Source organism: Phoca vitulina, unplaced genomic scaffold (assembly GCF_004348235.1).
Source record: "Phoca vitulina isolate PV1807 unplaced genomic scaffold, GSC_HSeal_1.0 scaffold64, whole genome shotgun sequence".
NCBI classification, from domain to species: domain Eukaryota; kingdom Metazoa; phylum Chordata; class Mammalia; order Carnivora; family Phocidae; genus Phoca; species Phoca vitulina.
Window position 1 is genome coordinate 7,071,857 of NW_022589767.1, and position 15,458 is coordinate 7,087,314.

At 36.7% G+C, this 15,458-nt stretch overlaps 1 protein-coding gene across 1 annotated transcript in view; it reads right to left on the bottom strand.

The window, feature by feature from the left end:
- Window positions 1-15,458, bottom strand: part of PLCZ1 (phospholipase C zeta 1) — a 49,152-nt gene that overhangs the window by 16,642 nt on the left and 17,052 nt on the right. Inside the window, 5 exon segments of the mRNA XM_032391823.1 lie at window positions 1,899-2,050; window positions 3,522-3,594; window positions 3,673-3,757; window positions 6,849-6,998; window positions 12,557-12,701. Coding sequence (XP_032247714.1) covers window positions 1,899-2,050; window positions 3,522-3,594; window positions 3,673-3,757; window positions 6,849-6,998; window positions 12,557-12,701 — 605 coding nt within the window.

A 15,458-nucleotide genomic window follows, 5' to 3' on the forward strand; every position in this document is an offset into this window, starting at 1 on the left:
TACTATTCACCTACTACATTTTTTTGAAATGACTGAAAAGTATCCATGCATATAAAAAATTGTTTGTTTCTTATTTTTCTGCATTATAAAATTAGTAACATTTAAGTTTTTAATAATAATGGACATTCTGGGTGCCTGGGTGGCTCAGTCGGTTAAGCATCTGCCTTCAGCTCAGGTCATGATCCTGGGACCGAGTCCTGCATCAGGCTCCCTGCTCCACAGGGAGTCTGCTTCTCCCTCCCCCCTCCCCCCACTCGTTCTCTCTCTCTCTCCCTCTCTCTCTCCCAAATAAACAAATAAAATCTTTTTAAAAAATTTAAAAAAATAATGATGGACATTATCTTAGAGTACACCTTTGCCCACATCATTAATTATTTATCATTGGATTTTGGTGCAAGAAAAATGCCCTATACTCTTTCCAAAGAAATGGTGGTGCTACATTTTATGACTCTATTCAGAACTGCTCAGTGCCTTTTCAAATTTTGAGCAAGCGTCTAATACAATGAGAGTGAGAGAATTATAACAACTTTTGCTGTGCCCAGAGGGCTTGTCCCCTTGAGAAACAACAAAAACTATCCAATAATTTGAAAGAATAGAGACTAGCAAAGTAGGCCATTCAAGTTCAAACTCGGCTGACAATACTCACAGTAAGAAATATATCTTATATCACACCCAACACACAATACACACACATAATTGTTTCATAAAATAATACTCTTATTGCATCTCCATTATTCTATTCTATTCCATTCTATTCTACTCTATTATTTTAACGGTGGTGGTTCAGATTTACTGAATTGATTGTTGATCATCATCTACAGCTTAAAAAACAAACAAAAAGGGCCTAAAATATCCAGTCAGTTTGAAGAGATGAGCTGCAGTATGCCTCAAAACCCTTGGGTGCCAGCGGCCAGCCCAAAGCGGTTAACCAGCAAATATATCAGAATCGCATTTCCAAACAGCCAACAGCTGTTTTGAGTCCGTTGCAGGTGCTGATTTGCCTGCCATGGTGTTTCTATGCAGGACGGTAGATTGCATTTTTTAAGAAGGATTTGGAGAATCACTTGACTGCTGAGTTAATTGCCCATCCCTTTTTTCCCCCCTTTTTAAGTTCAGGTTATCCCCCATCATATAAGTCTGAGAATAGGGTAGAGTCGGCTTCCCATTCTCTTTCCAAGGCCTTGTTGCATCTTTGGCTCTAGCAAACAGAATAATCCACCTCGGGTTCAGAATTAGAAGACAGTGAAAAGATGCGGAGACCAGTGGTACCAGTGCAGATGTGCAGGGACGGTGCATACTCTGTACAGCCATCTGGCAGCCTGGCGGGGATGCCATGTCATCCTTCTCCCTCACCTTGGACACACAGCCTCCAGGTCTATTTCATTGTCTACCTCGGGTGCCTACTGAGTCCACAGCTCACCATGGCTCCCTCTACCGTGAGCCCTCATCATCTCCTCCCTACAGGGAGTCTCGCCTTTACACTGCTATCAAAGGCATCCTTCAGAAACACAGAGGGGATGGTGTGACTCCTGAGATTTCAATCGTGTTCACCTTTGATTCTAGGACAAAGTTCACATTTCTTGTGATTTGGCTCCGCCTACCTCTGCAGCCTTGTCACTCATCGCTCTCCTCTACAAACAGCTCACCAGGGCCCCACCCACAAAACTGTCCACACTGGACATTCTCAATCAAAATTTCATGACTTAAAGAAGTCAATTAAACAAGTTCTGTGAAATCACTTATTGTGATTTGAGGCATATAGCCTTTTTTTAATTACATTAAATTTGTTGAAAATTTATGAGAATATAGTTTTAGAAATGTCACTGACCAATCTTGACACCCTTGCAGTGAATTAAAGTTGTTTAAATACTTCATCTGTTTGAAACATAAGAATTTACCTTTCAACTTTGAAAGTTTTCGGGCTTCTGACTCCCCAATAGAATTACTTTCATTAAATTGCTGATATAGTCTTGAATGCTGAAAGCTTATGAACTTCTCAGCTTTGGTATAAATGACAAGATCAGATAGGGCCATAGCCACTTTTACCTATGTGGTATAAAAATAAAATGCAGAAATTTCATATTTTTGCAATAAATCATTTGAAAAATTCCTTTTCCAATAAAGAAAGTATGCTTTCAGATCAATTATATGAGTCTTTTCATAATATTATCTCCTCAAAAACCATTTGGAATGCATCAATGTGATTATTTTTCCTGATGATAGTATTTAATGTTAACATGAGACAGCATACATTTAAAATCCCAACTAATGTAGTAAGTATTGAAGATGACAATTATTACTATTTCCTTTTTCCCAAAGATCTGTTTACTCTTGTGAATTTTGCAACTTGAGGATATTTAGTCATGAGTAAGTATATGTCCAATATGATCTAACATTTGGGAATAACTTCTGCTGTATGGTACACATTTATTCTTTTACATGCCAGCAACTAGACCTTCTACACCTCTGTTATCCCCTTCCCAAGTTTTGTTTTGGGAAAACATTCCTTGCCCAAGCTCAATCCATGGGCTTAAGTATTGATAATGTGGCTCAGACCTGGCTAATCAGAGCTTTGCAGTTCCCTAGCAATAGCATTTGACTCTGGGCTGTGCCCATAACTTGATTATAGCCAATGCCCAAAAACATTCGCTTTGCCATGTGAGAGATAAGTAGGTCTTCCATTGGATTGAGCCTGAAAGCATCTGAAGCTAAAGCTTTGGAGAAGTCTTGCACCAATGTAGAGAAAGTGGATCCAAAGTTAGAGAAAGAAAGTTCTGTGGACTTTGCTTGAGATATTATACCACGTCATTCCTGAAATCTGAACCCCTTTCCCTGAACTTTTCATTGATGTGGGCCAATTAACTAATTCACATTTTACTTAAACCAGCTGAATTAGTTTAATGTCACTTGCAACCCAAGATACCTTCTTTTGTCATGCTAATTTGTATACTTATAATACTATATATTATAATGGTGATTTTCTTGTCTCTGACAGTATGGTCTCCTTGAGGGCAGAAATATTATGTTGTTTGTATTTTGTACATTGCACAATGCCTAGTACATAAAAATGCATAAAATTGGACCATTAAAAAAACATTAAAAACAGCCAGGAGCACCTGGGTGGCTCAGTTAATTAGGTGTCTGACTTGATTTCAGCTCAGGTCATGATCTCATGGGTCATGAGATCAAGTGCCTGTCAGGCTCCACGCTCAATTGGGAGTCTGCTGGAGAGTCTCTCCCTCTCTCTCCCTCTGCCCCTTCCCCCACTCTTGCCCTACTCTCTCTTTCTCTCAAATAAAGAAATAAATTTAAAAAAATAAAAACAACACAGGAAAAGATATAACTTTAAAATATTCTTTTCCCATGTTAATTTTTTCTAAACAAGTTTTAAATGAAAGACTAGAATTTTTATAAGGAGAAAAAGATTTTTCCCTCAAAAAAAAAAAAAAATGTTTAATTCTCTACCAGTAAGAAAATAAAACAACTTTTCAATCACTTGTAAGATTTTCACAAAGTATCATCTCACCCTCCTTCTCCTGAAAAGTGGTAATCCAGCTGCATTAATTGCCCCTGCTTCCTTCTGTGAATCATCTTCTAAAATAGCCAATGCTTTTGATTCTTTGATTTCATCGTCCACATCTTGATCTATCTCTTCATATTCTTCTACCTGACCATGCTTATCAGAACCTTTTCTTTCACGGGTTTCCCTTAAGGATCCTATTTTCTTGTTTCTAACTAATATTTTGAATTTTAATGCCTACAGAAACGATTTGAAAGAGAGATACAATTACACATTTACAGGGAAGTTTGCATTTGAACAGTCATTGAAAAGTCTTTCACCATGTTTTCAATTAGCCCACAGTAGTAAAATATGTAAGAACTCCATCTTTTTCCATACTGCTATAATACCTTAATAGAAACCAGTGATATTATAGTATTGACTAAAATTTACCCCAAAATAAGCCTGTTATATGATTGGGACTTACTATGGCTCCATTTGTTTTACTTTCCAAAAATTCCTACTATTTTAAAAAATTGACATACATGAAAATTATATGTGTATATATATATATGTATACACACATATTGTATATATGTATAATTTATATATATTTATTTATAATACATTTTCTATATTTATATATATATACATTAAAATGCTTGAAATGCTATAAAAGAATGTTACAACTTCTGGTAGTAAATGCTTCAGATCATTACTTTGTTATCCAACATTAAAAAGTATTAAATGAAATCAGGTATTCAAAAATGTCTATTGTAATGTTTGACACCTAGAATAGACTAAATTTAAGTTAAAGATTTGCAAATCTTCTTCATATTTCAACTGTATTGGCCACAAGCATCATCAACTCTATTTCCTGTCCATCAAAACAAGGATCATGGCAAAATTGACCATCAGAGCCACTCATTCTAAATCCAAAGACTTCCAGTTCCTTTCTTTCCCTTATTTATCCCTACCCTTTTCAACTATTAATTAATTTATCAACGTGCTTTTTCTTTTTTCTAAGGAGGCTCCACACCGAATGTGGGGCTTGAACTCATGACCCTGGGATCAAGAGTTACATGCTCTACTGACTGAGCCAACCAGGCACCCCTATCAATGTACTTATTAAATGCCTGCTATGTTTAATATATAATGCTGCTGAAATCTGGACTATGAAATAAAGTTCTTTTCTTCAAGGAGCTTGATTTGTCCATTCCCTTTACTATTCTCAGGTACTCACTCGAATTATTCCATCACGTTAGACCTTCTCTCTATTACTATGGCCCTTATATTACTGTCTAATATGGAGCTTACCAAAGTGCACTATGCAACCACATTCATCAAAAGCATCACCTGGGCTCAGTCAATTAAGCATCTGACTCTGATTTGGCTCAGGTCATGATCTCAGGATCATAGAATCATGCCCTGCATCGGGCTCCACACTGAGTAAGGAGTCTGCTTAAGATTCTCTCTCTACCTCTCCCTCTCCCCCTGCTCTCTCTCTCTCTCTCTTAAATAGATAAATAAATCTTAAAAAAAAAAAAAAAAGCATCACCTGGAGTGCTTGTTAAAGGAACAGATTCCTGGGATCTACTTCAAAATTAAAGAATCAGAATCTTGAGTTGTAGGGCTGGAATTATGCTGCTTTAACAAGTCTCTAGGCAATTCTTTTGTACCCCAGTGACCAAGTGAGGAATGAGAAACGACTCTATCTCCAATTCCTCATTTAGTCATTGAAAAGCATTCCCTTACTTTAGTACAGAAGCAAAAACGTTAATGAAAACTACATATCTGGATGCAGAAAGTTGATTTATAAATAGGAGGAGGAATCCTATTCCTAGAAAACTATACATTGTTATAATTTCCTGAATTAGACCATTAGATTAAACCTTAGATTACATCTTTGATTAGATTAAATATTTGATGGTATGTTTCCAGCACTTTTCACAAGGTCTTTAATCTCTTTTCTGTCATAATTGAGCACATTTAGTTGTGAGCATTCTCATGGGGTGAAAGAGTCAGTTTTTCCATCTGTTCAATTTTTTTTGTTCATTTCAATACTATCATGAGTCTTATACTTCTCATCACCAGTGTCACAACTTTCATCTTTAAATTTTCCACTCGTCTAAATAAAATACGGAAAAATATAAAGGAAAATATTCAAATATTACAAAAACACTGCTCTAAATACCAAAATGATGACACATCAAAATGAAACTATTGATTGTTAGACAATCATGCAAAAAAAAAAAAGTCTCATGCAAAAAAAAAAAAGTTCGCTCGTCTATTACCTGATGAAATTTGGGGTGAGGAGACTAGGCTGGCAGAGGAAACTAAGAAAGACTGGCCAGAGAGGAAAGAGGAAAACCTAAAAAATATGGTATTACAGAAGAAAGTGTTTCAAGGAAAGGAAGGAGGCTTCCCAGTATTGAATGTTGTGAAGGAAAGAAGTCAGATGGTGACTGAAATAGGTCTGTTAGAATTTACTGGTAGAAAAGTCTCTGATGACAATAAGAAACTTACTGAGGTGCAGGTGGAAGAAGAAGCTCATTAGGTTGTGAGGAGATGAGAAAGTGGAAATTTGGGTTGAAACAGAGAATAATAAGAGATAGCTGAAGAGAAATCGAAATCATGAGGCTAGGGTGGGAGTGCTTTTTTAAACCAAGTATTTGAGTATGCTCAGTTGAAGATGGAAAGGATCCCGTAAGAGACAGGGAAACTGAAAAGAGCAGATTTAAAAAAAAAAAAAAGGGAAGGGAAGGGGCACCTAGGTGGCACAGTCAGTTAAGCATCTGACTCTTGGTCTCGGCTCAGGTGGTGATCTCAGGGCTGTGAGATTGAGCCTTGCATGGGGCTCCACGCTCAGTGCAGTCTGCTTAGATTCTTTCTCCCTCTGCCCCTCCCCCAATCTCTTTCTCCCTCTCTCCCTCTCAAGTAAATAAATTTTTTTTAAAAAGGGGGTGGGGCAAGCCACCCAGATGCTAAGGAATTGGACACGGACTCTATTAATAACCTAGATCTTTGCCTCTTTCTTTGCCTTTGCCTATAAAACATACCAAATTCCTGTGGCCTAATATTAACTGACTTGAAATTTTGGACTCATGGGGTATGGCACACAATAAAAATGTGAGTTTTTACCTATATCTCTATATATTCTCTTTATCAACATACATTTACCTAGATGCTCACGGGAACATTTCCCAGGCAACACATTGCAAAGATACACCTCTATGCATCATCAAAACTAAGCATTTTCATTGATCTCTCACCCAGTTTTATGGATCAATATAACAGTGACATGCTTTTTCTTTTTTTATTAACCTGAGCTTCTCAGACAAAAGGTTACCTTTGGTGAAGGTAGTTTGTCTGGAAAATCATCAAGCATATCAGAAAGCAAGGCATCTCCAAAAACAGACTGCAAAATGTCTGCCATCACTTCTTGTTGGGAAGGTGAGCAGTGGTTTTCTAAAGAGAGCACCACTGGGTAGTCAGATGTCTAAAAAATTAACCATTGCTACGGTTATTGATCAGAATGCCTCAACGATTTTAATGCAATTAATAGAAACAGTTCGTCTATTTTAAAACTTACATTCAATGTTCTGTACTTTTGCAAAATAAGTATTCTTTAAACTGAAATTACTTTTGATTTTGACATAACAGGGAACATTAAATCTGTATGAAAAGGAAGATTATTACTATTTATACTAGAAATATAGGAAACAACTGAAGCATCCAACAGTAGGTATTTGTTTAAATAAATTATGCCACGTCCATTTAAAGGAATGATATAAGTCTGGTAAGAAGGAGGTAAAGTTATATATACTGCTATAGAAAGTTATCTATGATATCGTCTTAGGAGGAAAAAACCAAGTTGCTAAAGAGTAAAATTCTACATTTTAATGTTTTAAGCATATATATATTTGCTTACCATATATATTTATTTATTTAGATATTTTTAAATGTGAAGGAAACTTTAACACAGAGAAGTTAGAGGAGATGTTAATTTTCTACTTTTTTAGTCAAAGTCTATAATCAAAACTCATGGCTTTATAATTAGAAACAAAGATAAAGATAATAATAAAGAGAATCTATTAAGTAAAGATGGCTTTACAAAGATATTTTCTGCTGTTTGTCACACAAAATAGAGAAACCACATTCATTTTGGAATCTCATTTAAAATTATTTTCTTTATTTTGTTTCCTATATACTTATCAGGACACAAATTTACCAACTTGTAAACAAGCCAAGGACTTCCAAGGTCTGTTGCATTATCATTATCAGACCTTTGAATAGGAGATACAATATTCTTCCTTTTTAATGTATGAGTATATTGGTTTCTTGTGGCTGCTGTAGCAATTGACCACAAACTTGGTGGCTTGAAGCAACAGATATTTATTCTTTCATAATTCTAGGGACCAACCTATAAAAGCAGTTTCACTGGCTAAAATCAAGGCAGCAGCAGGCTCTAAGGGAGATCTATTCCTTGCCTCTTACAGCTTCTGGTGGTTGCCAACCTTTGTTGGCTTGTGGCCATGTCACTCCAATCTCTACCCCTCATCTTTAGGTTGTCTCCTCTTTGTGGCATTTGGGCCCACCCAGAATCCTGGATAATCACCTTATCTCAAGGTCCTTGATTTCATCCATCTGCAAAGACTCTTTTTCCAAATAAAGTAACATTTACAGGTTCCAAGAAGTAGAACCTTTGTGGGCCCTTATTCAGCCTACTACAATAACCTCATATATACTCACATACATATAAATGCCCTAGTCTAATATCAAGAGAACATTGTAAAATTTTTTCCCAAATATAAAAAATGATTTTTGAAAATAGGCAAAGTGATGGCCTCCAGACAGATTTCTCAATCAGACCTGACACTCATTGGGGAAAGTTCATCTTTTTTGAGGGGGGAGGGGGGGTCTTCTGTGGTCTTTGGCTCCACCTTCAGGGAAGGTCCTCTTGTCTTATCTTGGGCCACATTTGAAGTATGTATTGAGGAGTTTGCTTCCCTTAATACCAGGCTACCTTTGCAGCTCACTTCTTTTTTTTTTTTTTTTTTTTTTTTTAGAATGACAAAGAGAGAGCATGAGAGGGTGGAGGGTCAGAGGGAGAAGCAGACCCCCCGCTGAGCAGGGAGCCCTATGCGGGACTCGATCCCGGGACTCCAGGATTATGACCTGAGCCGAAGGCAGTCGCCTAACCAACTGAGCCACCCAGGCGCCCTGCAGCTCACTTCTTGACCAAGGGTTGTTTTAAGGCTCACCTAAGAATCACACTTGTGTTTTATTTTGCCATGTTGTGTCATGCTGTGTTTTGGCAATGTAATTCCCTTAAAATGTTAGACTCCTTATATATACCCACAGTTCTTTCCTAGTCATAATTATCGTCTATTTTATTTTATTGCTCTCTCTTCCCCAAATTAATGGTGGCTATCTTGAGTAGAAAATTCAACCTTCGTAGAGAAGAACACAGACAGCAACCTCAGTGTCCTTGGCTGCAGCAACTTCTTGCTAGACATGTCTCCAAAGGCAAGGGAAACAAAGGCAAAAATGAGCTATGGGGACTTCATCAAGATAAAAAGCTTTTGCACAGCAAAAGAAACAGTCAACAAAACCAAAAGACCACCGACAGAATGGGAGAAGATATTTGCAAATGACATATCAGATAAAGGGCTAGTATCCAAAATCTATAAAGAACTTATCAAACTCAACACCCAAAGAACAAATAATCCAATCAAGAAATGGGCAGAAGACATGAACAGATGTTTCTCCAAAGAAGACATCCAAATGGCCAACAGACACATGAAAAAATGTTCAACATCACTCGGCATCAGGGAAATACAAATCAAAACCACAACAAGATACCACCTCACAGCAGTCAGAATGGCTAAAGTTAACCACTCAGGAAACACAGATGTTGGTGAGGATGCGGAGAAAGCGACACCTTCTTACACTGTTGGTGGGAATGTAAGCTGGTGCAGCCACTCTGGAAAACAGTCTGGCCATTCCTCAAAAGGTTGAAAATAAAGCTATCCTTTGACCCAGCAATTGCACTTTTGGGTATTTACCCCAAAGGTACAAATGTAGTGATCCAAAAGAGCACCTGCACCACAATGTTTATAGCCAAACTATGATAAGAGCCCAGATGTCCATCAACAGATGAATGGATAAAGAAGATGTGGTATCTATATACAATAGAATACTACTCAACCATCAAAAAAATGAAATCTTGCCATTTGCGATGACGTGGATAGAACTAGAGGGTGTCATGCTAAGTGAAATAAGTCAATCAGAGAAAGACAACTATCATATGATCTTGCTGATATGTGGAATTTAAGAAACAAAACAGAGGATAATAGGGGAAGAGAGGAAAAAATAAAACAAGATGAAATCAGAGAGGGAGACAAACCATAAGAAACTCTTAAGCACAGGACACAAACTGAGGGTTGTGGGAGGGGACAGGGGTGGGGGGATGGGGAACTGGGTGATAGACATTAAGGAGGGCATATGATGTAATGAACACTGGGTATTATATAAGACTGAGGAATCACTGACCTCTACCTCTGAAACGAATAATACATTATATGTTAATTGAATTTAAATAAAAAATAAATAAATAAGAATATACACAGATATTATTCCACTTACATAAAGTATAAAAACAGGAAAACTTAATGTGTGGTATTAGAAGTCAAGACAGTTGCCAGCTCTTGTTTGGGGGTTAATGACTAGGAAAGGCACGAGAAAGGTCTCTGGCTATTGGTTATGTGTGTTCAATTTGTAGAAAGGTATCAACCTGTATGATGTTGATTTATATACTTGTACATAAATATAATACAGATTATATTTCAATAAAAATTTGTAAAAAATGAAAGGTGGGAGTGAAAAATAAATAAATATATGATAAAATAAAATAATGTAATATAATCTTTCAAAAAAAAAAGAAAGAAAATTCAATCTTTGATCTAACCTTTGCTACAAAACTGAGTCATCCTGTTCAGCTGAGAAGTCTCAATGAGTCTTTGTTGTTCAAAACCTTTTTTTCATTCCATCTCTTTCTCTTTGAGTCTTAGAAGCTGTAAGGGTTTCCATACTTTCAAGGCCTTTGAATTTTTAGATTGCCTCTATTCCCTCAGTTACCCATCCTGAAGGATGGGAGAGGGCTTGCTATGCAAGTATTTGGGAAGAGTGTTTCAGACAAAAGGAACAGGGAGTTTAAGGGCTTTGAGCTGTGTCTGAAAAAGAGTAAGGAGGCCAGAATGGCCGTGTGAACAATGGAGACACAAGTAGGAGTCAGAGGTAACAGAAAACAGGTTAAACGTGTATTTCAGTTCATATTTTGAGTGGGATTGAAGGTTTTGAGAAGGGGAATGACATGATTTGGCTTACCAAAAAGTCACTCTGGCTGAAACATTGAGATGAAACTGCAGGGGAAAGGGAAAGAAGGGGTTAATTGCAATAATCCAAGTGAGAAGTGATGGTAGTTGCCCAGGACAGTGACTGTGAGAGTGGGGAGAAGGGGTTAAATTCAGTATATATTTTGAAAGTAGACCCACAAGGATATACTAAAGAACTTATTGAAGGGTTGGAGAGAAATGAGGTGAGAAGGGTTAAAGTTGACAATGATTTAGGCTTGAACACAGGAGTTACCAGTAACTGAGATGGGGAAGACCATGAGAAGAGCAGACCCGGGAGGAAGAGGAATATCTGGAACTCAGTTCTAAGCATGTTAAGTTAAATATGCCAGTTAAATATGCAAGAGGAGAGGGGTGCCTTTGTGGCTCAGTCGTTAAGTGTCTGCCTTTGGCTCAGGTCATGATCTCAGGGTCCTGGGATCGGGCCGCGCATCGGGCTCCCTGCTCAGCGGGAAGCCTGCTTCTCCCTCTCCCACTCCCCCTCTTGTGTTCCCTCTCTCGCTATATCTCTCTCTGTCAAATAACTAAATAAAATCTTAAAAAAAAAATATGCAAGAGGAGATATCCAGGACATACTTGTCTATGTTGGTATAGAGTTCAAGGGAGAGATATAAATTTAGAAATCATTAGAAATTAGAGAATCAATGCCATGTATTAATGTTTTATACTAAAATAGAAATTTTTCATGTTTTATATGTATATTTTGTAAATTTTTAGTATTTTATACTCATATAATAAAGGAGTCGATTTAAATTTGTGATTTTTAAGTTATGTTTATATTTACAGATAATGTATTGACCTACTTAGGGGAACTTCAAGTTTATCAAATTTGTAAGTTTAATTTATTAGATATACATTGTTTAAGTACTCAGTAAGATTTTATTAAATCTCTTCAATGACACTGCAATTGAAGTACTTAAGAAAGAAATCAAATATACTAACTTTACAAAAACAATTTAAAATGTCTGAAGGTGGTTAATTAGCCAAGTTCATAAATAGAACCAAGTATTATTTTAAACAGAGTGTTAAAACCCACTCAACTTATAGACTAGGATTTGTAGGCTGAATTTAGAAGCTCTCAAAAGAACTAGATCTTTGAATCTGTAACCTTAATAAATCCAACAGTAATTTTTTAAAATCCACAGTAAACTTCTAAACATTCTTTGCTGTATGAATTGCTGCCATCATAGTCACAAAAACTGTCAACAATCTATATAATACATTGTTGACATATTTTATTGTGCATTTTGAAAGTAAAGTACTTGAATGTTGGTAAAATATTTACTATTATATAGACCAGTATTTCTCAAATTTTTTTTGGCCATAACTCACAGTAAGAAATATATTTTACATTGTAACACAATAAACACACACACACACACACACACACACACACACACACACTATATATATATATATATACACACACACACATATAATTAAACAAAAAGTTCCCTGAACCATTCATCCCACTACTTGAGATTAACTTTGATAAATCTACCTTTAACTACATACTACATAGATCATAACACACCATTTGAAATATCACTGATCTAAACTAAGGTCGAGTATTATAGGATTTTGAAGCAAGTAACTTATATTGTGCTTAGATAACTGTAATTTAACAAAGATACGCACGTACTATGAATGCATATTTCTGTATCGATTGGATAACGGTTTTAAACAGAAGCTTGCTGGTGAGTGTATAACCATGGTATACAACAGGTTCATTCCGTGATCCATCCCAGCAGTCAATCTCCAGACAACGACATCCTTTCACAAGGGCACTAGCAAAATTTAAACAAAATAAATTGTCATTTCTGGATCATTAAAAATGTATGCTATGGTGTCAAAATATCCCAAAGACTATTTGTGATTTTGCAACAAATGTATAACAGAATCCATAAAAAAGACAAGTAGTTGCGTTGAACTGAACACACTTTTCTTCTTTTCTGTGAGCACAGCCCAACATGGAAGTAACATGTGCTATCCATAGTTTCAGCACCACCAAGATGGTGCAATGTGGAGTTCTGGGGACTGTGAATCCTGCAATTTCTCCCTATTCCTTACGCTCTCATTTCTACAAGGGCAGGAACTAAAATTTCAGTCTCATAAAAAAATGTTTTCTAGATATAGTTCATGATCAATAAACATTTATTGTGTTATTAGAAAAAAATGGGAATTCTAGGGATGTAAGAAAACAAGTGGCAGGCAGACAGAAGTGATCTCCTAAAATACAATCTTGGAAGAGAAACTGAATGAAAAGAGGGCTGACTTGAGACATCAGGATTTTAGAATTGACAGCCATGTATCAGGGAGTAGATAGAAGAAGCCCGCTGCTATACTCGAAGATCTTTTTCCCAGAGGAAACCAAGTTAACACTTGTTTTCCAGGAAGTATATTGAGTTATCCCACTGTGTCTAAGCCAGTGGTTTTCAGTCAGGACAATTTTGACCCCTAGGAGACATTTGGCGATGTCTGCAGACACTTTGGGTTGCCACAACTGGGAATGGGAAGGAAATTTGTAACTGGAATCTAATTCATAGAAGCCAGTGTTCCTGCTAAACATTCTACCATGCACAGGACCAGACCCCCACAGCAAGGAACGATCTGACCTCAAATGTGAAGATTTGGAAAACCCTACCCTAAACCATAACAGGAAAAGGGAATGTGGTCCCAACACCAAGTACTTGATAGAAAATCAGTAGGTCTCCCAAACAGAAACAAAGGGACCATATGAGAAAATAGATCTTTTAGATCTAATACTCCTTGGGGGATCAAATTTAGTCAACTTTCTAAGGATATGACTCAAGCAATAGTCAGGGACAAGTGTTAACTGAGCAAAGATAAAGCAATTATGACCCCCCAAATCCAGGTGCTGAATTCAGAAAATAAAGAGATCTTATGCTCCTTTGGGAATAATATGGATGAAAGATGGAGGGAACCCGAGGAGGTAGAGCATTAGAGGGGAAGGATATCTCGTCTATCTTGGAGGCTTCACCAAAACAGTGCAAAATATAAAATTAAATAATTAATAAATTTTTTTGAGTTTTTTGGAGGTTTGTTTTTTAAGACCATTTTTGTTTTACTTTTTAAGTGCACACGGCTTTATTCAGGTATATAGTGATGCACTATAATGTAAAATTTCAGAGTTTTGTTAGTCTGCTTCTTGTGTTGGAGAAATGACCTAGTGTGCTCTTCTGAGAAAATTTTGTTTACCCATTGATATTTCCATGGGTGAATTAGGTGATAATCTAATTTACGTACAAGTCCTGAACTGGGCTATATTTGTAGAATTCAAAATGAATGTATTTCTCTTCTCATCTTGTGGATTTATTTACATATTTAGATTTTATATTGGAGAAGAAGCAATATCTATTTGTAAACTTTATTAATTGCCATTAAAAAATGTTTGCATCACTCTCCTCTTAGTTGATTGTCAAAGTAAATTATCTTGCCTTTTTTTTTTATCACTACAAAATATCAGTCCTCTGGGCTGTTACCAGAGAATAATATTGAATGTTCTGCTGGGAAAACAAAAAAACTGCCAAAAACCAAATTGTGAAAGAAAACTTTCCATGAAGGACAACCTAAATAATACTGGTTCTTGCTACTTCTCTAGATAGCTTTAATTTTATCCTTAGATCAAGCCAACCTTTACCAAACTGTTTATTTCCACTACATGGTTTGGTCCCCGGCAAAAATGATTTGAGTGGATTTCACTGTGTCAAGCCAACTCTTTTTATTCAGAGACACATAAAAGAAAGTTGTGGTGTTAGGGAAGCCACTTTCTACTATTTCACACTGAATCCCCTTTTTGGAAATGAATAATAGAAATGTCTCTGTCACTCAGTAAAAAAAAAAAAATTCCACTTAAATAAGTTTAAGGGGCTTTTCATGGATTAAAATATTTAATGCTATAAGGCAGTTAATATTAGTCTTCCTCTTTTAGAGATGAGGACGTTGAGAATCAAAGAGGTTGGAGCTGGGGCGCCTGGGTGGCTCAGTCCTTAAGCATCTGCCTTCAGCTCAGGTCAGGTCCCAGACACATATACTTACCTGACTGACCTAGCCCTTTGACAATGAATTGGTATCTCAACTAAATGTGGGAACTGTTACACTCTTGCTTTTGCCTCACAACCTAGAATGGCCTCAGTAGGCTTCACTATCTCTGTCAATAGTATCATTGTACGCTAAGTTATCAGGCCAAAAATCTTGATAGTATTCTCTTTCCCTTATACCTCCCTTCAGATCACCTGGTAAGCCTTCTTGGCTCCACCTCCTTAAAATATTTCAAATTCAACCACTGATCTCAACAGCTGCCTCATGAATTCATCATCTACATAACCATCATCAGCTGCATTGCTACAATATCTTCTCTAGTCATCTTCTACCTCCACTCCTACACCATCAGTCTTTCCTGCACAGTAGAAAGTAAATCGAATTATGACATTATTTTAAGGAAAACCTCTCCAATGGCTTCCCAATGCAACTGGAATAAAATCCAGTCTCCTTTCCATGGCCTCTAAAACCCTCATAAACTG